General features: G+C 35.9%; 6 protein-coding genes and 1 pseudogene across 8 annotated transcripts in view; 6 read left to right on the top strand and 1 right to left on the bottom strand.

Moving 5' to 3' along the window:
- LOC104716069 (pentatricopeptide repeat-containing protein At1g63330-like) lies at positions 298 to 2,160 on the top strand. The gene has a single exon (XM_010433413.1). The coding sequence runs from the start codon at positions 298 to 300 to the stop codon at positions 2,158 to 2,160; it is 1,863 nt and encodes a 620-aa protein (XP_010431715.1).
- LOC104714693 (pentatricopeptide repeat-containing protein At1g63070, mitochondrial-like) lies at positions 3,203 to 5,092 on the top strand. Of its 2 annotated transcripts, none has more exons than XM_010432130.1 (2): positions 3,203 to 4,263; positions 4,366 to 5,092. In XM_010432130.1, exons 1-2 carry the CDS (start codon positions 3,203 to 3,205, stop codon positions 5,090 to 5,092), a joined length of 1,788 nt encoding a protein of 595 aa, XP_010430432.1. The 2 variants fall into 2 exon arrangements, with proteins under 2 accessions (XP_010430432.1, XP_019085868.1); XM_019230323.1 differs by lacking the exon at positions 3,203 to 4,263 and having other exon boundaries at positions 4,445 to 4,657; positions 4,739 to 5,092.
- On the top strand, positions 6,486 to 7,799 carry LOC104716070 (pentatricopeptide repeat-containing protein At1g62670, mitochondrial-like). Its single transcript, XM_010433414.1, has 3 exons — positions 6,486 to 6,983; positions 7,045 to 7,461; positions 7,557 to 7,799. Exons 1-3 carry the CDS (start codon positions 6,486 to 6,488, stop codon positions 7,797 to 7,799), a joined length of 1,158 nt encoding a protein of 385 aa, XP_010431716.1.
- LOC104716072 (pentatricopeptide repeat-containing protein At1g63080, mitochondrial-like) lies at positions 9,583 to 10,197 on the top strand. Its single transcript, XM_010433415.1, has one exon. It carries the CDS (start codon positions 9,583 to 9,585, stop codon positions 10,195 to 10,197), a length of 615 nt encoding a protein of 204 aa, XP_010431717.1.
- On the top strand, positions 11,273 to 13,118 carry LOC104716073 (annotated as a pseudogene).
- Positions 13,566 to 14,752, bottom strand: LOC104714694 (protein LURP-one-related 4). The gene is made up of 3 exons (XM_010432131.1): positions 14,453 to 14,752; positions 13,911 to 14,126; positions 13,566 to 13,809 (listed from the first exon to the last, which is right to left on the bottom strand). The coding sequence occupies exons 1-3, from the start codon at positions 14,675 to 14,677 to the stop codon at positions 13,675 to 13,677; spliced, it is 576 nt and encodes a 191-aa protein (XP_010430433.1). The 5' UTR covers positions 14,678 to 14,752; the 3' UTR covers positions 13,566 to 13,674.
- Positions 19,496 to 22,164, top strand: part of LOC104714695 (protein O-glucosyltransferase 1-like) — a 3,363-nt gene continuing 694 nt past the window's right edge. The window contains exons 1-6 of one of the 2 annotated variants that reach the window (XM_010432133.2): positions 19,496 to 19,792; positions 19,880 to 20,041; positions 20,129 to 20,670; positions 21,174 to 21,369; positions 21,487 to 21,551; positions 21,677 to 21,887. In XM_010432133.2, the coding sequence (XP_010430435.1) occupies positions 19,631 to 19,792; positions 19,880 to 20,041; positions 20,129 to 20,670; positions 21,174 to 21,369; positions 21,487 to 21,551; positions 21,677 to 21,887 (1,338 nt within the window). In that variant the 5' untranslated portion in view covers positions 19,496 to 19,630. The remainder of the gene's footprint in view (positions 19,793 to 19,879; positions 20,042 to 20,128; positions 20,671 to 21,173; positions 21,370 to 21,486; positions 21,552 to 21,676; positions 21,888 to 22,164) is intronic. The other variant, XM_010432134.1, reaches the window with a different exon arrangement.

Below are 22,164 nucleotides of genomic sequence, written 5' to 3' on the forward strand. Positions count from 1 at the left end.
AACGCTGCGCTTCGTCTTTCGTGCTTGAAAAAATTAGAGAAACAACTGAGAAATTCAATACCCGTGTTTATCCAGACCGGAGTGACTCAATTGGAATTTCGCAGACTTTTTTTAATCTGTGATTTCGACAATTATTAAATGAAGAATTTAATAATAGTACTAAACAGAGACATACCCGGTTTAACAAAACCAGATGTAACCGAATCGGTATTGAATCGACTGCTTAAATCATAGGGTTTCTCTCTCTCTCCCTTGTTCATCGGAGCGATATAGATATGGGAGTCAAAGATTGAGAAGATGAGGAGATTGTTTGCGATTGCGTCGACGGGAAAGAGATTTGCTCTTCAGAAAGGTAAAGTTGGAACTACTCCTTCTTCGTTCTGGGTACGAGCTTTTTCTAGTGATGTTTACAGAGAGAAATTGAGTAGAAATGTGTTAAAGGACATTAAGTTAGACGATGCAATTGGTTTGTTCGGTGAGATGGTCAAGTCTCGTCCTTTGCCTTCCATTGTTTATTTCAGTAAATTGTTGACTGCAATTGCTAAGATGAAGAAGTTTGATCTTGTCATCTCTTTTGGGGAGCAGATGCAGAAGTTGGGAATTTCTCATAATCTCTTTACTTATAGTATTTTCATTAACTGTTTCTGCCGATCCTCTCAACTCCATCTTGCTTTAGCTATTTTGGGGAAGATGATGAAACTCGGCTATGAGCCTAGCATTGTCACACTTAACTCTCTGCTTAATGGTTTCTGTCACGGGAATAGGATTACAGATGCTGTATCTCTTGTTGATCGAATGGTGGCAATGGGACTTCAACCAGATACTGTCACATTTACAACTCTTATCCATGGACTTTTTCTACACAACAAAGCATCCGAGGCAGTGGCTTTAGTTGAACGGATGGCTGAGAAAGGCTGTCAACCGAACATAGTTACATACGGTGTGGTGGTAAACGGAATATGTAAGAGAGGTGATACTGATTTGGCTTTAAGATTGCTCAAGAGGATGGATGAAGGGAAAATAAAGTCTGGTGTTGTAATCTACAACACAGTCATCGATGCTCTTTGCAAATACAAGCATGTGAATGATGCACTTGACCTGTTCAATGAAATGGAGATCAAAGGAATCAGACCGGATGTTTTTACCTACAACTCCCTCATTAGCTGCCTTTGTAATTACGGAAGATGGGATGAATCTGCTAGACTACTAAGCGATATGATTGAGAAGAAAATCAACCCCAATGTAGTTACATTCAATGCATTGATTGATGCCTTTGCGAAAGAGGGCAAGCTTTCAGAGGCTGAAAAGTTGTACAAGGAGATGATCCAAAGGTCTATAGATCCTGATACTGCCACTTACAATTCATTGATCTATGGGTTTTGCATGCACGATCGCCTAATCAAGGCCAAGGATATGTTTGCTTTGATGATTAGCAAAGGTTGTTTCCCAAACGTAGTGACATATAATACTCTCATTAAGGGATTTTGTAAGTCTAAGAGGGTAAAGGATGGTATGCAACTCTTCCACGAGATGTCTCAAAGGGGATTGGTTGGCGACACAGTCACTTACACCACTCTTATCAAAGGGTTTTTTCAGGCTGGCGACTGTGATTCTGCCCAAATGCTATTCAAACAGATGGTTTCTGATCGTGTGCCTGCCAGTCTTATGACGTACAACATCTTATTAGATGGGCTTTGCAATAACGGGAAGCTAGAGACAGCATTGGTCATATTCCAGGATCTCCAAAAGAGTGAAATGGAACTTGATATTTTTACATATACTACTATGATTGATGGGATGTGCAAGGCTGGTATGGTGGGAGAAGGGTGGGATTTATTTTGCAGCCTCAGCCTTAAAGGATTGAAGCCTGATGTTGTAACCTACACTACAATGATCTCAGGATTATGTAGGAAAAGCTTAATGCAAGAAGTGGATGCCTTGTTCAGAGAAATGAAAGTAGATGGGATTCTCCCAGATAGTGGCGCCTATAATACGCTGATTAGGGCGCACCTTAGAGATGGTGAACTAGCCGCATCAGAAGAACTCATCAACGAAATGAGAAGTTGCGGGTTTGCTGGAGATGCTTCGACCTTTGGCTTGGTGACTAATATGTTACATGATGGGAGATTGGACAAAAGCTTCCTCGATATGCTTTCTTAAAAACAGTTTCATCATCCTGGAGAGAAAAGCTGTGAGGTCAATTTGACGTTTTCGCTTCTGTTCAAAGACAAGACTGAGAAGCTCATATCATGAAGATTTTAAGACGTCAAAGTTTGTTGTATGTAAGTTCAAATCTTTTCATTATTTTTTTGTTCCTAACTAGGTTGATAGATTGTTATATCTTTACAAGACTGTATCTTTATATCTCTTTCATAATAATGCAAAAGTATTTTGTGATTGGTGATTTGAAATACTCCTGTGTGGTTTCGGATTTGATCGTGTAGAGTGGAAACAGAGTTAATTACTAATTTTGTTTAGCAAACTTGTAAGGTTATAATTTAGTTAGGAAACTTTACATAATACGGAAATTATATTATAGAGCGGAAGCAATATATCGTAGAGAGAAGAGAATGTTTTTCAAGTCAGAAAAAAAAAAAAAAAAGCTGACCTGCATTATATTTCAGTAATGCGACTATGCGAGAAGAGTCTTCTCCATGATCGCTAGTCTCTAAATGTCACAGAACTCTACTTTTCTTGGTATTTTCTGACAGCTGACTGGTCATTTTCAAGAGTCAAAAATTCCATTTTCTTCTTCTGATGAGAGAATAATAAAAATACTTTAGATTCAATGGATGCAATACGACGAGTTAACTAAGTGGATTCTAAAAGCAGAGAAGAACCTGGAAATCAGAGGCGACCCAAACATTCGAAATTCAGTTACTTGCTTTCTTATTGAAAAACTGATCAGAGATCGAATTCAGAACACTCCTCTCTAGGTCAGGTCACACAACACACACCAGTGACATCTAATTAGTGAAATCATCTATCACATGATCTGACTGAATACTGATCATGTGAGCAAAGAATGTGATACGGAGTCTAAAAGAATGTGACATCTAACTAACTGGTTAAAGTCTTTTAATCTGAGACATAACCGGTTTAATGAAACCGGTTGCAATAGAATCAACATTGAACCGACTGCTTCAGTTATAGGGTTCGATTCTTCAATTTGATTATTGCTGTTCCGAAGCGATCTGAGAGGATGAGGGGCTCGGTTGCGGTTGCGGGCAGGAGAGTTCTGCAGCAGCATACTCTGGTGAAAGGTAATCTTGGAGCTGCTGCTTCTGTATTTTGCTGGGGAAGACGATCTTTTGCTGGTGTGAGTTACGTTGATTACAGAGAGAAACTGAGTAGAAATGGGAAATTACATGATATTATTAAGTTAGATGATGCTATTGCTCTGTTCGGTGACATGGTCAAGTCTCGTCCCTTACCTTCCATTGTTGAGTTCTGTAATCTGTTGAGTTCTATTGCTAAGATGAACAAGTTTGATGTTGTCATCTCTTTGGGGGAGCAGATGCAGAATTTGGGAATTTCACACGATCTCTATACTTACAGTATTTTCGTTAACTGTTTCTGCCGCTCTTCTCAACTCCCTCTTGCTTTAGCTCTTCTTGGCAAGATGATGAAACTCGGTTATGAGCCCAGCATTGTTACGCTTTCTTCTCTTGTCAATGGTCTCTGTCACAGTAAGAGGATTTCAGATGCCGTAGCTTTGGTTGATCAGATGGTGGCAATGGGATATAAACCCAATACGGTGACATTTACAACTTTAGTCCTTGGTCTTTTTCTCCACAACAAAGCTTCCGAAGCTGTGGCTTTAGTTGAACGGATGGCTTTGAAAGGTCGTCAACCGGACCTAGTTACTTACGGTGTAGTAGTAAACGGAATCTGTAAAAGAGGTGACACTGATTTGGCTTTAAATCTGCTCAAGAAGATGGAGAAAGCGAATATAGAGGCCAATGTTGTAATCTACAACACAGTCATCGATGCTCTTTGCAAATACAAACATGTAAATGATGCACTTGACCTGTTCAAAGAAATGGTGAACAAAGGAATTAGACCGGATGTTGTTACCTACAACTCCCTCATAAGTTGCCTTTGTAATTACGGAATATGGGGTGATGCCTCTCGGTTACTTAGTGATATGATTGAAAGGGATATCAACCCCAATGTAGTTACTTTCAGTGCATTGATAGATGCGTTTGCGAAAGAGGGCAAGCTTTTAGAGGCTGAAAAGTTGTACAAGGAGATGATCCAAAGGTCTATCAATCCTACTACCTTCACTTACAACTCATTAATCAACGGACTTTGCATGCACAATCGCCTAGACGAGGCCAGACAGATGTTTGCTTTGATGGTTAGCAAAAGCTGTTTTCCAGATGTAGTGACATATAATACTCTCATAAAGGGATTTTGTAAATCTAAGAGAGTAGAAGAGGGTATGGAACTCTTCCGCGGGATGGCTCAAAGAGGATTGATTGGCAACACAGTCACTTACAACACACTTATCCAAGGGTTTTTTCATGATGACAACTGTGAATATGCCCAAATGGTATTCAAACAGATGGTTTCTGATGGTGTGTCTGCCAGTATTATGACGTACAACATCTTGTTAGATGGGCTTTGTAATAACGGGAAGCTAGAGACAGCATTGGTCATATTCAAGGACATGCAAAAGAGTGAAATGGAACTTGATATTTGTGTATATAGTATTATGATTGATGGGATGTGCAAGGCTAGTAGGGTGGAAGAAGGGTGGGATCTATTTTGCAGCCTCAGCCTTAAAGGATTGAAGCCTGATGTTGTAACCTACACTACAATGATCTCAGGATTATGTAGGAAGCGCTTAATGCAAGAAGCAGATGCCTTGTTCAGAAAAATGAAAGAAGATGGGCCTCTTCCAGATAGCGGTGCATATAATACGTTGATCAGGGCACAGCTTAGAGATGGTGACAAAGCCGCATCAGCTGAACTCATCAAAGAAATGAGGAGCTGCGGGTTTGCTGGAGATGCTTCAACCATTGTCTTGGTCACAAATATGTTGCATGATGGGAGACTAGACAAAAGCTTCCTTGATATGCTTTCCTAAAACAGTTTCATCATCCTCCAGAGACAAGCAGTGAGGTGAATTGACGTGTTTGCTTCTATTTTATTGAAAAGTTGTTGTAATGTCTGTTTATTATAATATGATTCTGTTTGCTATGCTCCTTCTAGGTTACAGACGAGAGTTGATGCAAACATATCTTTTGTCTTGTTGAGACAAGAATAGTCTTCAAAGACTGAGAAACTCCTATCATGAAGATTTCAGACTTAACAAGAATAGTCTTGTTATATGTAAGTTCCAATCGTTTTATCTTTTTTCTTTTTCTTAACTTGGTTGATTGATTGTTATATTTTTACTTCTCCCTCATAATGCAAAAACTATTTTGTGATTGTGATTTTAAATATGCTTGTCTAGTTTTGGGTTTGAAAGTGGTATGGAACAAATTAGTAACTAATTTTGCTTGAAACCGTTTCTGCTGATATTCTATTTAGAAATTTTCGTTTGTTGTTATGTCTGCGCTTGATGGAATATCTCTGATTCTATTTGTTATTTTCCTGCTAGGTTTGAGGCTCTTAAGAGCTGATGCATACAGTTGTTGTCCAGTTAACAACAAGAATGATTCTCAAAGTCATAGAAGCTTATATCATGAGAATTTCAGACTTCAAATGTCGTTTGCTATATATGTAAGTTCTAATCTTTTACCTTTTCGGGATTGCAGTATGGTAGTATATCAATCACAAAGCCAATGACACCGTGTTAGTCTTCCCAAATATGTCACTTCACTCGAGAGTCATATTGGTGTTGAAGTATTGTTGGAGGTTGGAGGCTATTTATATATATGCTCTGACCCCTAGATAAATACAACAATTGATTCAGGTAGATCGAGGATGTATCGGTTGCTTGATGTAATATCCAGGTGTGGTATCTCAGCTTTGCTGCAATGTAATAATGAGGCTGTTATCGTCTTTGCTTGAATGGGACCATAAAAGTCTTGGGCGTTCTTCTGAAAGTGACAACTTAAAAAAGTCATTGATTCTAAGACAGACCATCGCAAAAGAAGTTTTAATCCATGATTCTCTCTATTCATTGTACTCTAATGATATGAGAAAACATATCATTGCTTTAAATTGAATTCCAAAAACCATTGCTGTTACCACCAACAATGAAGTCAGTTCAGTTTTGTAAGTACATAAAACATATTTGGAGGAACCAAAAATAGCCATCACCAAATTATCTCTGCCAAAAGTAATTAGAGAAATTGACTAATGTCAGATCGGTGACATTAAAACTAAAGAAACATACAATGCAAACCGGGTTCTAAACCAAAACCGCACCGGTTAGCGTCTCTCTCCGTGTAAGAGTGCTATAGGGTTTAGCGATTTGCAGAGTGAGAGTTCGTTGAGACTTTGAGATTGAGAAAGGAGCTCAAATCGATAAGATGCAGAGATCGATTTCATCGACGGCGAAGAGATATGTTCGCCGGAATTATCAGCAGGGTAAAGGTAATCTTGCTCCTTCTTCCTTTAATCTTTTCTGGGGACGAAGAGATTTTGCTGGTGGGAGTGGTGATTACAGAGAGAAATTGAGAAATGGGCTGAGTGATTTAAAGCTAGATGATGCAGTTGGGTTGTTCGGTGACATGGTCAAGTCTCGTCCACGCCCTTCAATCATTGAATTCAATAAACTGTTGAGTACAATTGCTAAGATGAAAAAGTTCGATGTTGTCATCTCCTTGGGGGAGAAGATGCAAAAGCTGGGGATTTCACACAGTCTCTATACATACAATATTTTTATTAACTGTTTTTGCCGCCAGTCTAAGCTCTCTCTTGCTTTAGCTATTCTGGGAAAGATGATGAAACTCGGCTATGAGCCCGATGTTGTCACGCTTTCTTCTCTTGTCAATGGTCTCTGTCACAGTAAGAGGATTTCAGATGCCGTAGCTTTGGTTGATCAGATGGTGGCAATGGGATATCAACCCAATACGGTGACATTTGCAGAGTGAGGCCAAGCAGATGTTTGAGTTCATGGTTACCAAGGATTGTCTACCAGACGTAGTGACATACAGCACTCTTATAAAGGGATTTTGCAAGTGCAAAAGGGTAAAGGATGGTATGCAACTCTTCCACGAGATGTCTCAAATGGGATTGGTTGGCAACACAATCACTTACAACACACTTATCCAAGGGTTTTTTCAAGCTGGCGACTGTCATTATGCCCAAATGGTATTCAAACAGATGGTTTCTGATCGTGTGCCTGCCAGTCTTATGACGTACAACATTTTATTAGATGGGCTTTGTAATAATGGGAAGCTACAGACAGCATTGGTCATATTCAAGGACATGCAAAAGAGTGAAATGGAACTTAATATCATTACATATACTACTATGATTGATGGGATGTGCAAGGCTGGTATGGTGGGAGAAGCGTGGGATTTATTTTGTAACCTCGGCCTTAAAGGATTGAAGCCTAATGTTGTAACCTACACAACAATGATCTCAGGATTATGTAGGAAAAGCAAGAAGCAGATGCCTTGTTCAGAAAAATGAAAGAAGATGGGATTCTTCCAAATAGTGGTACCTATAATACGCTGATCAGGGCACATCTAAGAGATGGTGACGAAACCGCATCAGCAGAACTCATCAAAGAAATGAAGAGTTGCGGGTTTGTTGGAGATGCTTCGACCTTTGGGTTGGTGACTAATATGTTACATGATGGAAGATTGGACAAAAACTTCCTCGATATGCTTTCTTAAAACAGTTTCATCATCCTGGAGAGATAAGAAGTGAGGTGAATTTGACGTTTTTGCTTCTATTATATTGACAAGTTGTTGTTGTTGTAATAATGTCCGATCATTACAAAAAATGACTGGATTATATTTGTTCTTTTCTTGCTAGGTTACGGACAAGAGTTGATGCAAACACTCTCTTGAGACAAGAATAGTCTTCAAAGACTGAGAAGCTCGTTCCTATCATGATGATTTCAGACTTTAATTGATGTTTGTTATATGTAAGTTCAAGTCTTTTCATATTTTATTTCTTAACTAGGTTGATTGAATGTTATATCTCTATTTCTCTTTCGTAATAATGCAAAAAGTATTTTGTGATTTGAAACACTCTTGTCTGGTTTCGTTTCGGATTTGATCGTGTAGTGGAAACAGAGTTAATTACTAATTTTGTTTAGCTGTAATATGTTCTTTTTCTTTACAATCATCAATTGAATTAGATTATAAAAACCGGAGTAATAGCTTAAAAGCTTAACAAGAAGAAATTTGCAAAACCCCAAGAAGAAATTTGCAAAACTATTTTTTCTTCTTCATCTTAAATTCTTATTAATAAACCATTTAAAGAAGGGTTGTCTTTCATTTTTAACTAATACTGTATGTTGTTTACGGTTAGTAACATTCGAAATCCAGCCATTATTGAAATCTATGAAAACCGCAGTTTACTTTTGCTATATTTTTTGTTGAAAAAAATTGATTATAGATCAAATTCACACTCCACGTTATATGGGGTCAAGTCACACACCATTAACTGATTAACACTATGATAAAAGTTTGATTAGTTCGATTCATTTTTGGTATTTTTCATGTAACGAGTGAACATATAGATATATGTGTGAGATATTCATGAAGATGACTGAGACTTCGCTTTGTGTAAAACAAAGGTTTTTGATATTTTCGAATGTGTCAGTTTTTTTTAGTAGAGAGTTGTGCTGGGATTCGAAGGTTTCCTCTCCAGATTAAATATAGGAATATAGCCAAAGTGGACACTTGAATTTTTTAATCATATAACTAAGAAGAAGATTAGCCATAAAAGGGAAAATAATTGAACCGGTAAGAATTAATAGCGAACCAATATTTAATCTGAACCGGGAACAATTTTACTTTTGGTATATCTCTTCTCTTCCTAAAATTGGAAATGATAAGTAAAAATCTTACCAAGATTGATCCAACGATATAACGAAGGGAAAAATGACACTCACACCTTACTTTGTCATTCTCATTCAATCAGAGTCACTCGCTCTCTCCTCTGCTCTGTGAGTATCTCTGTATGTACTCTCTCTTCATCATTTAGGGTTTATAGAAAGTTCGAGGGATCGTTTGAGTCAAATCAGCTGAAGATGAGGAGACTGTTTGCGATTGCATCGACGGGAAGTAGATCTGTTTATCGGAGTCTTCTCGGAAAAGGTAAACCTGGAATTGCTCCTCCTTCCTTTAGCCATTACTACTGGGTACGGGCTTTTTCTGGTGATTACAGAGAGAAACTGAGTAGAAATGTGCTGCCTGATATTAAGCTAGATGATGCTATTGGTCTGTTCAGTGAAATGGTCGAGTCTCGCCCTTTACCTTCCATTGTTGAGTTCAGTAAACTGTTGAGTGCAATTGCTAAGATGAACAAGTTTGATCTTGTCATCTCCTTGGGGGAGAAGATGCAGAATTTGGGAATTTCACATGATCTCTATACTTACAGCATTTTCGTTAACTGTTTCTCTGCCGCTCTTCTCAACTCTCTCTTGCTTTAGCTGTTCTTGGGAAGATGGTGAAACTCGGCTATGAGCCCAGTATTGTCACGCTTAACTCGCTGCTCAATGGTTTTTGTCACGGGAATAGGATTTGGGATGCCGTAGCTTTGGTTGATCAGATGGTGGCTATGGGATATCAACCTAATGCTGTTACATTCACAACTCTAATCCATGGACTTTTTCTTCACAACAAAGCTTCCCAAGCTGTGGCTTTAGTTGAACGGATGGTTGTAAAAGGTTGTCAACCAAGTTCAGTTACTTATGGTGTGGTAATTAATGGACTCTGTAAGACTGGTGATATTGATTTGGCTTTAACTCTGCTCAAGAAGATGGAGAATGGGAAAATAGAGGCTGACGTTGTGATCTACAACACAATCATTGATAGTCTCTGCAAATACAGACATTTGAATGATGCGCTTGACCTATTCAACGAAATGGAGAACAAAGGAATTAGACCGGATGTTTTTACCTACAGCTCCCTCATTAGTTGTCTTTGTAATTACGGACGATGGAGCGATGCCTCTCAACTCCTGAGTGATATGATTGAAAAGAAAATCAACCCCAATGTAGTTACGTTCAATGCATTGAACGGTTACTGCACAAAGGGGATGCCTTGTTCAGAAAAATGAAAGAAGATGGGATTCTCCCAAATGACTGTACCTATAATACGCTGATCAGGGCACATCTTAGGAATGGTGACAAAGCCGCATCAGCAGAACTCATCAACGAAATGAGGAGTTGCGGGTTTGTTGGAGATGCTTCAACCTTTGGCTTGGTGACTAATATGTTACATGATGGGAGATTGGACAAAAGCTTCCTCGATATGCTTTCCTAGAACAGTTTCATAAATCTCGAGAGGAAACTCTGTGGTGAATTTGACGTTTTCGCTTCTGTTCAAATGAGAAGTTGTTGTAATATCTGATCACTATAAAATCTGACTGATAAAATATGACAGTTACTTTCTTTTGTTGTTGAAAAATTGATCGTAGATCAAATGCAGAACACTCCAAGTCCATGCTATATGGGTCAGGTCACACACCATTAACATCTTATCAGCTTACAGAATTCCACGATTATCTCCTGTAAGACCACCAAAAATGTTGTAACCATGATTCAGTATGAGTTAAATAAAAGCTATGCAGTTCACAATAGTTTAGTAATCAAGAATTCAAGATCCTCAGAGTGCGCTTGTAATCAAGAATTCAAGATCCTCAGAAATAGTTTAGTAGTAGACCAGTGGAAGTCGTAAGATGATGATATTGGTTTTGTGTGCACAATGATATGTTTTGTTTTGATGGTTAGCAAGATGTTTATATATCAATGTAGTAGTGACATACATATGTATATTATACTCATAAATTGATTTTGTACTAAATACAGAGTTTTGTACTTTGTAAAGACTACAGAGTATAGCTGAATGATAGACAAAGCCGCATCAACAGAACTCATCAATTTGTCCTGAACCAATAATCCGAACCGGATGTTATAAAATATACAAAACCAAAGTACTAAACCGTATAGAAGTCAGAGTGAACCGGTCGGTTAGTAAAATATGAAAGATGAAGAAATATTAACGGTCCAATCCCGAACTGATCCAACGGCGGTAAAAAACTGAAATCACAGTCACACTCTTCTCGTGACTCTCCTCGTGAGTAGTGTGTTTTCATTTTGGTAGGAGAAGAAGAAACCCAAAATCAGCTGAAGATGAGGAGATTGTTGGAGATTGCATCGACGGCGAAGGTATTTGTTCGCCGGAATCTTCAGGGGAAAGGTAATCTTGCTCTTTCTGGTCATTGTTATGATTACAGAGAGAAATTGAGTAGAAATCGGCTGAGTGATTTGAAGCTAGACGATGCTGTTGATTTGTTCAGTGAGATGATCAAGTCTCGTCCCTTTCCTTCAATCATTGAGTTCAGTAAACTCTTGAGTGCAATTGCTAAGATGAAGAAGTATGATGTTGTCATCTCCTTGGGGGAGAAGATGCAGAATCTGGGAATTTCACACAGTCTCCATACTTACAGTATTCTCATAAACTGTTTTTGCCGGCGGTCTCAACTCTCTCTTGCTTTAGCTATACTGGGGAAGATGATGAAACTCGGTTATGAGCCCAGCGTTGTCACACTTTCTTCTCTTGTCAATGGTTTCTGTCACAGTAAGAGGATTTCTGATGCTGTAGCTTTGGTTGATCAGATGGTGGCAATGGGATATCAACCTAATACTGTTACATTTAATACTCTTATCCATGGTCTTTTTCTTCACAACAAAGCTTCAGAAGCGGTGGCTTTAGTTGATCGAATGGTTGTCAACCAAATCTGATTACTTACGGTGCTGTATTGAACGGAATATGTAAGAGAGGTGATACTGATTTGGCTTTAAGTCTGCTCAACAAGATGGAAGCAGGTGAAATAGAGGCAAATGTTGTAATCTACAGCACAGTCATTGATGGTCTCTGCAAATACAAACATGTGGACGATGCTCTCAACCTGTTCAACGAAATGGAAAGCAAAGGAATTAGAGCTAATGTTGTTACCTACAGCTCCCTCATAAGTTGCCTTTGTAATTATGGAAGATGGAGTGATGCCTCTCGCCTCCTGAGTGATATGATTGAAAAGAAAATCAACCCTGATTCGTTCACTTTCAATGCATTAATCGATGCGTTTGCAAAAGAGGGGAAGCTTTTAGAGGCTGAAAAGTTGTACAAGGGGATGATCCAAAGGTCCATAGATCCTAATATTTTCACGTTCAATTCATTGATCAATGGGTTTTGTATGCACGATCGTCTAAACGAGGCCAAACAGATGTTTTCTTTGATGGTTAGCAAGGATTGTCTCCCAGACATAGTGACATATAATACTCTTATAAAGGGATTTTGCAAGTGTAAAAGGGTAGATGATGCTATGGAAGTCTTCCGTGAGATGTCTCAGAGATGGTTGGTTGGCAACACAGTCACTTACACCACTCTTATCCAAGGATTTTTTCAAGCTAATGATTGTGAAAAGGCCCAATTGGTATTCAAACAGATGAATAATGATGGTGTGCCTCCCAATATCATGACATACAATACAACATTTTGTTAGATGGACTTTGTAGGAACGGGAAGCTAGAGAAGGCATTGGTGATATTCGAGTATATGCAAAAGAGTAAACTGGAATTTGATATTTTTACATATACTATTATGATTGATGGGATGTGCAAGGCTGGTAGGGTGGGAGAAGCGTGGGATTTATTTTGTAGCCTCAGCCTTAAAGGAGTGAAACCTAATGTTGTAACCTACAATACCATGATCGCAGGCTTGTGCAGTCAAAGATTACAGGAGAGAGCAGGTGCCTTGTTCAGAAAAATGAAAGAAGATGGGATTCTCCCAGATGACCGTACATACAATACGATGATCAGGGCACACCTTAGAGATGGTGACAAAGCAGGATCAGCAGAACTCATCAAAGAAATGAGGAGTTGCGGGTTTGTTGGAGATGCTTCAACCTTTGGCTTGGTCACTAATATGTTACATAATGGAAGATTAGACAAAAGCTTCCTCGATATGCTTTCCTAAAACAGTTTCATCATCCTCCAGAGACAAGCAGTGAGGTGAATTGACGTGTTTGCTTCTATTTTATTGAGAAGTTGTTGTTATGTCTGTTTATTATAAAATGATTCTGTTTGCTATGTTCCTGCTAGGTTACAGACGAGAGTTGATGCAAACACATCTTTTCTCTTGTTGAGACAAGAATGGTCTTTAAAGACTGAGAAGCTCCTATCATGAAGATTTCAGACTTCAACTGATGTTATAGGTTTGATTGATTATTATGAAGCTCCTTCATAATACTCTTGTCTGTTTTTGGATTTAATGGTTTAGTGGAAGCAGAACTAATAACTAACTTTGTTTAGCTAACTTTAGTTCTAAGTTTCTAACTAGTATTGTATGTTGTTCTTTCTCTGTACTGCATAAGTGCTTATTTAGGAATGAAAAAAAGAAGAAAAAAAATTGGATGACGCTTATAAAATCAAGGCTCGCAAAAAAGGAACAATATTTACATCTCCCACAACACAAACAAGGTTGGAAAAATTTACTATTTTTTTTTTCTATTAAAAAATCAAACAAAAAGTGATTAGACTACTCCTTTGATTAATCCATATACAGTGACAAGTGCGACAACGAGTGAGTGATCGACACGTGGTTTCACTTCCAAAGTTAACACATCTTCTCCCAATGTAATCCCATTTGATGATTGCTTTGGCTTTACCTACAGAAACATATATAAACTGTATTGTTAAGTCGTGCTTAACTATCTATATAAACTCTTTCAAATTCAACTTTTTGGTTCAAAATGTTTATAAATTTTACTTGTGCAATGATATCTCCGTTGATGTCTATGATCTGAAAAGCAAATTTGGGGTCAAATCTTAAAATCCAAAAGACTTCATTGGTTTCATCTCGTACTTCCCAATCTCCATCTCTTATTGAAGACCTTTTGATTCTAGCAGAAGGTTTCACTTCCTCAGTGCTTGTATAGCTTCCACATTCTCTATACACATACCAACTCCCAAACAGCCATAATTTCTGCAAATATTTTTTTTTTTTAAAACAAGATATACAATTATTTAAGAAAGATATGGATTTATTCATATTCGTAGTTGAGAAACTTGAGTTATGGTTACTTACTTACCCAGTTTATATTTTGGAAACGTATATATTTTGAGCTAGCTAAATATAATTCAACTAAATTTTTATAGTTTAATTATGAATTCGGAATGATTCATTCTTTTTTTTGGATGGTCAACTAAATTTTCAAACTACAAACATCGAGTAGTTTGGGAGCTTAAACCGGGATGAACCAAGAAAAATTAAAAAGAATCGAATCGGATCAACTCAGGGGTAGAGTATACCTTTTTGCGGATAGTGAAGAGAATGTTGCCATGGAGATCCATGATGTGGACTTCATTGCTAGATTTGTCGTAGGTTTCGACCCGGTACGTAATCTCTCCGCTGGAATTGTAAACAGTTAAACCGTTATTTTGGTAAACCAGAGATTTCATCCAAACCGTGAAAGTCTCTCTCTCCGTACTCATGTACGGTGAAGAGATGGCTGCTTGAGGAAAAACCCTAGCCATGGTATTGGTAGAGAGACAGAGAGAGAGAGAGAGAGACAAAGATGACAGAGAGAAGAGAAATGGTAATATATATATTTCAACAACAATAATAATGATATGGAAACTGAAGTTGAAGTTGAAGAAGTCTTTGTACACCTCAATGACTAGTATTTATATAATCAGCCTTCTTTTTTTCTTATCTCTCCCAATATAAAAAAAATAACTTGGATCACTTTGAATTTTTCTCATTTCCTCCTAAATTAATACCAGATTCATGTATGGTGACTAATTTAATGTTTGACATCATGATTGTTTATACTACATATGACTTTGTTAGATATAAAGTAATATATAAGTCTAAATGTAATTCAATTTTCATTGAGGTGTTTTATCATTCATATAATGGTAAACCAAAAATTACTTTAATTTTCACATGCATGTGTATGTCAAAGTATATAATAAGGTGTACACTTATTTACCTTACAAAATGAAATAAAAATTGGCACTAACTTTAGCTTTTGAAATAAAAACATTGTAGCACTAACTTTAACCGTGTAAAATTAGGAATTAGGTGTAAATTCTCATATAGCCGACAAATGTCATATAGAAATAAAAATTCCGTTAGTGTTTTATTAAATAAAACAAAATAAAAACTCCCTATCTTTTTTATAAAATATATTATTATTTTCAGAACGTTCCTACCGTTAATTGGGCGTTAGCACACTCGTTTTCAGTTTTGCTGTGTTTTTTCTTCTTTTTTGGGCTTTAAGTTTTGATGTGTTTAAGAATATTATTATTTGTATATACTACAATGCTTAATCGTGATGTCATTCTCATTCCAGAGAAAACAAAAAAAAAGTATAAACATAAAAAATAAGATAAAGATATATTTACAAAATACAAACACCGCATTTCACATATTATATATGTTGATAGTGGACTTATCTGCCGGAGGTCCTTAATTTATGCAAGTTCCTCTCCAAATTGTGTTTTTTTCTCATTTCAATAAGAGATTCTTCTTCTTTTGTTATTATTCGTTTTTCTAAGAACTAAAAGCGGGAATAAAAATTTCTTTTCTAATCCAGTCATAAAATCAAGTTTCTTAGAAGATGTTCCTTTTGGTTTTTTTTCTTCTAATTTTGTAAAAGAAATATACAAAAATTAAATTAATTTAATAATTAAGGACTATTTATTTTTTTTTATTATCGACCAAACTGTTTCTCATTAGTATTAAATAAAATTATTTTTAGAAATTTCATTGATGAGCATAAAAATTATTAATCTTTTTAAGAAAAAAAAAATCCATTAAACATAAACCTATTACAAAACCCAAAGATCCAAAAACTAACATATAAACTCGGGACGAACATGAACCAAACCTAAAGACAATCGCACAAAGATTATTAATATTAAGTTGATATGTACCGTATTTGTCATGCTACAGCCTCACATCAAAAGTATTATTATCTTATTGCTCTATACCAAAAACATTTTTTTATTGTATTCCGTACATTAAAAAAAACTATAGTATTCGATTGGTATTCTTTTTTGTTTCTCAAATTTTTTTACCAAATGATCCTAATATTGATTTCATATCATTTATAAGGTGATAATTATATAACAAAAATATTCCTAACAAATTGTTGCGAAATTTCTAAGAAATATGTTGCTTCGCATATGGAGCTTGAAGAAGGTTTGAATGGATAAATTTATTGAGTTTCACACAACATAATATTATTCTACCTAACAGCAACTGCGAAACAAGATTGAAAGTGTAGTGTTGGCTTGGCCACAACAAATATGCGTTTACAAAGATGATCAAAGTTGCATATTAACAACACATTTGCTACGGATCCCACGATCGTTGTCTTGGCTTTGTTGCAACTGAAAAAGAGCCACTCACTTGACGAGCACGTGACTCGTTAACGAGCTTGAGCTTAAAGAGTTGGAGTCTTCGAACTTGAAAATTTGATCTAAAACCATTTAGCTTTTTTCTGACAGTATCTAGTTATCTACTATCTCTTTAAAGATAAATTTGAGATCCTGGCCATGCCTAAAAGATTTAGAGCAAAAAAAAAGATTTAGAGCACGTGTCCTTCATAGACTTTGTAAAGTATGTAATAATATAAATACTCGGTCTACTGAACCTATATAGACGCTCAATTTCCAAATTTCCTATAGATGAATACAATCTAAGAATGGTTGGTTAGAACTTAGAAGCAATAGAAACAGAAAAAAAAAAAAAAACAAAAAATGAAGTTGTTAATTAAGGTGATGCGACGAGCATGACTATGATGGCATTGGCACCAAAAAAAACGAAGATCACATTTTTTATGTTTATTAATGGAATCGATTCAGCCCACAAACATAATTTCTAATGGATAACTAATCTTTAGAATGACTCACGAAGTCAAGTACGTACACATTTTTAATAAACTGAGTTATCCTTGAAATATTTGAAATTAAAGATTGTTTATCATTTTGTAATTAGTGGGTCACACGTTTCATTTCAGGCCACAAACCCTTTTAGAAGTTTTAGGACCACCAGTTTTTGATAATACTGTAGTGTAATACGTAGATTATTTATTTCTTCTATACCACATACGGTTAAAGAAAAGAAAAAAAGACGCACTCATATAATTCTGTGTAACCTTTTCTCATGGTATCATCATTATGTACAAACATTTATACGAAGAAAATAAAATAAGTAGGATCATGCGCGACCGTATTATTTACTAGAGTGTAAAATATTAGAAAAAAAAATAGGTCACACGTAAACTTATTCAGTTTGGGACCCTAATATTTTACATCATTGCAAATTGAAACATTTAACACCTTATAATAAAACTGAGACCCTAAGTTTAGGCATGTTTTGTCTCTCCCGACTCCATCATTCATAAATAATGATGTAAAATAGTTCTATCAAACTTTTTTTAAAAGCGAGCTAACGATTAGAAAATTATATTTTGTTTGTCGTGAGTGACTGAGTGTAACAATTGTATAATTTAGAATTGTTACATCGTACCCTTTTTGTGGTTGATAATGAATAACTACTGTTCCTTCGGCTGTTTAATTTAGATTGCATTGTACCAGAGAGCCTCATCTTATAAAATTTTATATTTTGTGAACAAGTTAAAACTAAATAATAACAATATAAAATATAATCAGGTAGATAATTATAAGGAAATAATTGATAAATGAAATTATAAAAAAAAAAATGGCTGAGATTAATCCACCGGTGATTGGTGATCCAAATGAAGTGATATGCCTATTTGGATCACATAACTTTTGAGAATAAAATCCGAACATGAACCCTTAATTAACCACCCTTGAGATTATCCGATAAATCCCAAATGATGATCATAAGTCATTTTGAAACTGATGACCACAAAAAAGGCCTTCCAGAAGTTTGAAGTTTGAATTTTAAAACTTGTTTAAATCCCATGACTTGGTCTTGGTTCATACTTCATATCATATTATCATATATACAACCGAGAATGTGTTGAAAGAACATTTGTAAGCTTCTTCTTACGAGAGCCTCAAGTTTCCCATAAACTCAACGCTCTGCTGCTTTGAAAATGATAATGGGCCTTTGGTAAGAGATTAATTATAATTTATGGGCTTTCTAGCTTAACGGACCTCGTATTTTCGAGTAACCCAAAGATAAGTCAGATGTATCTCCAAAGATAAACTCATCCATTACTACAAAGTTTGGATTTAAAAGCATTGATTGAGCGAAGAACACAAAAGACAAAAACATGATATGCCTATATTTTATTTATGTCTTTATTTACTTAGTTACTTGGAGAAATCTCGGGACTCTTGTCGGAACGTTAGAATTAATAACAATTACATTCACAGAAATAACCTTGAGGAGTTAATTTGTTCAAAAACCCTAAAGAAACAACGGTGAAAACTTATAACAAGCACCCATACTACATATAGATAATAGATGTAAGGTAACTGTGATAATTTCTAACAATTTTATTAATAATTTTCTTACACAATAGTACAATATTGTATTAATACCCATCTTGATCGTAAATAACTTTGAACTCATTTAAAAAAAAAAAAAGAATTGCCACGAGCATGCAAGAGGTTAAGATATTGACTTTTCAAGATATCTTTGTCGGTGATACACTGACGCTATAGACTACTTGAATCTGGCATATTGGCACTTACGAATTATACATTTATACGTGGTTTTGTATTTACGATGACCAGATCCTTGAGTAGAGAGGTAAAATGGAACTCTAAAAATATCTTCACCCCAAAAAAAATTGAATTATGAAATAATATCAGAAATTTTTGGCGTATAAGAGATTTAATATTTTCGTTTGAAATTATTTTTACATCATCTATACTTCTATAGCAATTTAAAAGATAGTAGGTATATAGTATAATCTCGTATAGTATATATGTAAAGGATTATTTTTTTGGATAACCTAGATAGGTAAGCTCGATTATGGTCAGGTCTATAACAATTATTTATCACTAGAGAAATTATTCGAAACTTTTCATAGATAACTGTGTAATAATAGAAAACTACTTCTACACAAAACACTTGCAACCACCTAGCTATGATCAGGCTTAAAAGTAGTGGTAATTACTACTATCATAATATCACCCTATCTCCGTCGAAATAACGTAATTTACACGATCGAGTGATTTAAGTTTACAAGTTGAAATTTCAAATTCCAAATAATATAGTAAAAACAAAGTCCACTATCATCAATATCAGTCATGCGTGTCCTCATCATTTCTTCAAACCCACAAGACAACTGAAGCTTGAAATAAAACTAAATTTAGAAATTGAAGAGAGATTGGAGGAAAAGTTAAAAAATAAACAAATAAAATGTTGGAGAGAAATTGGAAGAGAGAGAGAGAGAGAAAGAGATTAACAAACAATTAAAGAAGACAAAAAGAGTTCCTTAATATCCTCCTCCAACAAAGCAAAAATATATCATAAGAATAATGACCTCTCTGTTCTCTAAACCTAGAGCTCTCACTTCTCAAATCACTCACTTTAAAACGTACCGTCCGGTGATCGGTAAACTTCACGTGGCCACTTTGACACTTCTCATCTTCCTTATAGCCGTCGGTATTGCCGTCACTTCCTCTCTATGGCTTAACAAGGTATATTAGTCTCTACATAATTACATTATCATGATAACTATAATTCATACCCTTATAAAAAAATGAATTATTGTTTGTATATCACAGTCACAGACGACGAAAGAATTTGATCGACCGACATTGGTAACAACAAAACCGGCACCGGAGCTAGAACCACCGCAGAAAACCGAAGTATTGGTAAATTGCACAAGTTTCTTGAATCAAAACCGGTCCGGTTCTTTTTCAAGAACACCTCTATGGCTTAACAAGGTTTTTTTATTTATTTATTACATAATTTTATATGCCTAATATATGTTCAATGAAAAAAAAAAATTTACAAGTTTTTGTTTACTATAGACAAAACCATATAATCGTCCGGAGAAGAAACCACAGGAGAAAACCGGAATCTTGTTAAACTGCACAAGTTTCTTGAATCAAAACCGGTCCGGTTCTTGCTCAAAAACAACTCAACCCGGTTATAATCAAAACCAAACCGAATCAAACCGGTCTTGTCCTGATTACTTCAAGTGGATCCACGAGGATCTTAAGCCATGGAGAGAAACAGGGATAACAAAAGAAATGGTGGAAAGAGGCAAAACGACAGCGCATTTCAGGTTAGTTATCGTAAACGGCAAGGTGTTCGTGGAAAACTACAAGAAGTCTATACAGACGAGAGACGCGTTCACACTGTGGGGTATTCTTCAGCTGCTGAGAAAGTATCCAGGGAAGTTACCCGACGTTGATATCATGTTTGACTGCGATGATCGACCGGTCATCAGATTGGACGGTTATAATAGATTCAATCGTACGGTTGAAGATTCGCCACCTCCGTTGTTTAGGTATTGCGGTGATAGATGGACGGTGGATATCGTCTTTCCCGATTGGTCATTCTGGGGGTGGTATGTACCAGATTATTGTATTCTTTTGGTGTCTTTTTTTTTTTTTGTCTGAAGCTAACGTGTATGGTTGGTAAGGTACACTTGTCCCCACTTGATCACATGCCGGAGAAAAGTTGATAGGGGTCCAATTTCCACATATAGATTCTTTCGTGATTATTTCAATTAATTATAGATTCAGTTTATGTTAATATTGTACTGAAAGAGTTATATAGTATAGTTAAGTGATTAATTTTAGTAATTTAAAGGGTCGAAAAAGTAATTTATATGCTCCACTCAGTGCCACTACAATTTAAATATGTGGTTGTACGTAGTTTATTTAATCACTTATTATGCTTTAACTAATAAGTGTTTCACTAAAGTAACTTTCGTTTCTTTTTCATCATTCAATCTTTCCAGCAAAATGTGAAGTGTAGTCCCAAAACCACGTTAGTAGTTAACTTCATATTAGATTTATATATACATGTTTTCTATATAAAAAATGGATTTAATTTTGGTGGGTAAAGGCAGGAGATAAACATAAAGGAATGGAGCAAAGTGTTGAAAGATATGGAAGAAGGAAAGAAGAAGAAGAAGTTTATGGAGAGAGAGGCTTATGCATATTGGAAAGGGAACCCTTTTGTTGCATCTCCTTCAAGAGAAGATCTTCTCACTTGCAATTTATCATCGCTACATGATTGGAATGCTAGAATTTTCATCCAGGTATGCTTCTAGTCTAGAATTTTCATTCAGGGAACCCTTTTGTTTTATTTAGTTATATTTCCATGCAATACAAAAATAGAAATAAGTATTTGATGTTGTACATGCATGCATATATAGGATTGGATATCAGAAGGACAAAGAGGATTTGAGAATTCAAACGTAGCAAATCAATGCACTTACAGGTCAGTACCTTTAATTGTCTATATTTCCTTCTTTTTTTTTTTTTGTCTCAATAGTACCAATTTCTGAATTTGAGTTTTTAACGTAAAACTAAAAATTGATTGGAGTGTATATATACGTTGCGCAGGTACAAGATATATATTGAAGGGTATGCTTGGTCAGTGAGTGAGAAATACATATTAGCATGTGACTCAGTCACGTTGATGGTGAAACCTTATTACTATGATTTTTTCTCAAGAACTCTTCAACCTCTCCAACACTATTGGCCCATTAGGGATAAAGATAAATGTAGATCCATCAAATTTGCTGTTGATTGGCTTAATAATCACACTCAAAAGGTACCCATTAATTTCCATCTTTTTATAATTATCTCTGTCTACATATATAATTGTGCCTACGATTTCATTTTTAGATTTATATATGTCCGCAGGCTCAAGAGATAGGAAGAACAGCGAGCGAGTTCATGAAAAGAGATCTATCAATGGAAAATGTTTATGATTACATGTTCCATCTGTTGAATGAATACTCCAAGCTTCTTAAATACAAGCCTCAAGTTCCCAAAGATAGCGTTGAGCTATGCACAGAAGCAATGGTGTGCCCTTCTGGAGATGTTAA

Source organism: Camelina sativa, chromosome 9 (genome assembly GCF_000633955.1).
Source record: "Camelina sativa cultivar DH55 chromosome 9, Cs, whole genome shotgun sequence".
Taxonomy (NCBI): Eukaryota; Viridiplantae; Streptophyta; class Magnoliopsida; order Brassicales; family Brassicaceae; genus Camelina; species Camelina sativa.

Coding starts and splice junctions, on each gene's coding strand:
- LOC104716069 (XM_010433413.1), top strand. CDS start 298: ATGAGGAGATTGTTTGCGATTGCGTCGACGGGAAAGAGATTTGCTCTT.
- LOC104714693 (XM_010432130.1), top strand. CDS start 3,203: ATGAGGGGCTCGGTTGCGGTTGCGGGCAGGAGAGTTCTGCAGCAGCAT. Junction 4,264..4,365: donor TACAAGGAGATGATCCAAAG/GTCTATCAATCC, acceptor TTTGATGGTTAG/CAAAAGCTGTTTTCCAGATG.
- LOC104716070 (XM_010433414.1), top strand. CDS start 6,486: ATGCAGAGATCGATTTCATCGACGGCGAAGAGATATGTTCGCCGGAAT. Junction 6,984..7,044: donor GTAAGAGGATTTCAGATGCC/GTAGCTTTGGTT, acceptor TGACATTTGCAG/AGTGAGGCCAAGCAGATGTT. Junction 7,462..7,556: donor GGATGTGCAAGGCTGGTATG/GTGGGAGAAGCG, acceptor AGGATTATGTAG/GAAAAGCAAGAAGCAGATGC.
- LOC104716072 (XM_010433415.1), top strand. CDS start 9,583: ATGGTGAAACTCGGCTATGAGCCCAGTATTGTCACGCTTAACTCGCTG.
- LOC104714694 (XM_010432131.1), bottom strand. CDS start 14,677: ATGGCTAGGGTTTTTCCTCAAGCAGCCATCTCTTCACCGTACATGAGT. Junction 14,127..14,452: donor TCTTCACTATCCGCAAAAAG/GTATACTCTACC, acceptor AAATATTTGCAG/AAATTATGGCTGTTTGGGAG. Junction 13,810..13,910: donor ACGGAGATATCATTGCACAA/GTAAAATTTATA, acceptor ATGTTTCTGTAG/GTAAAGCCAAAGCAATCATC.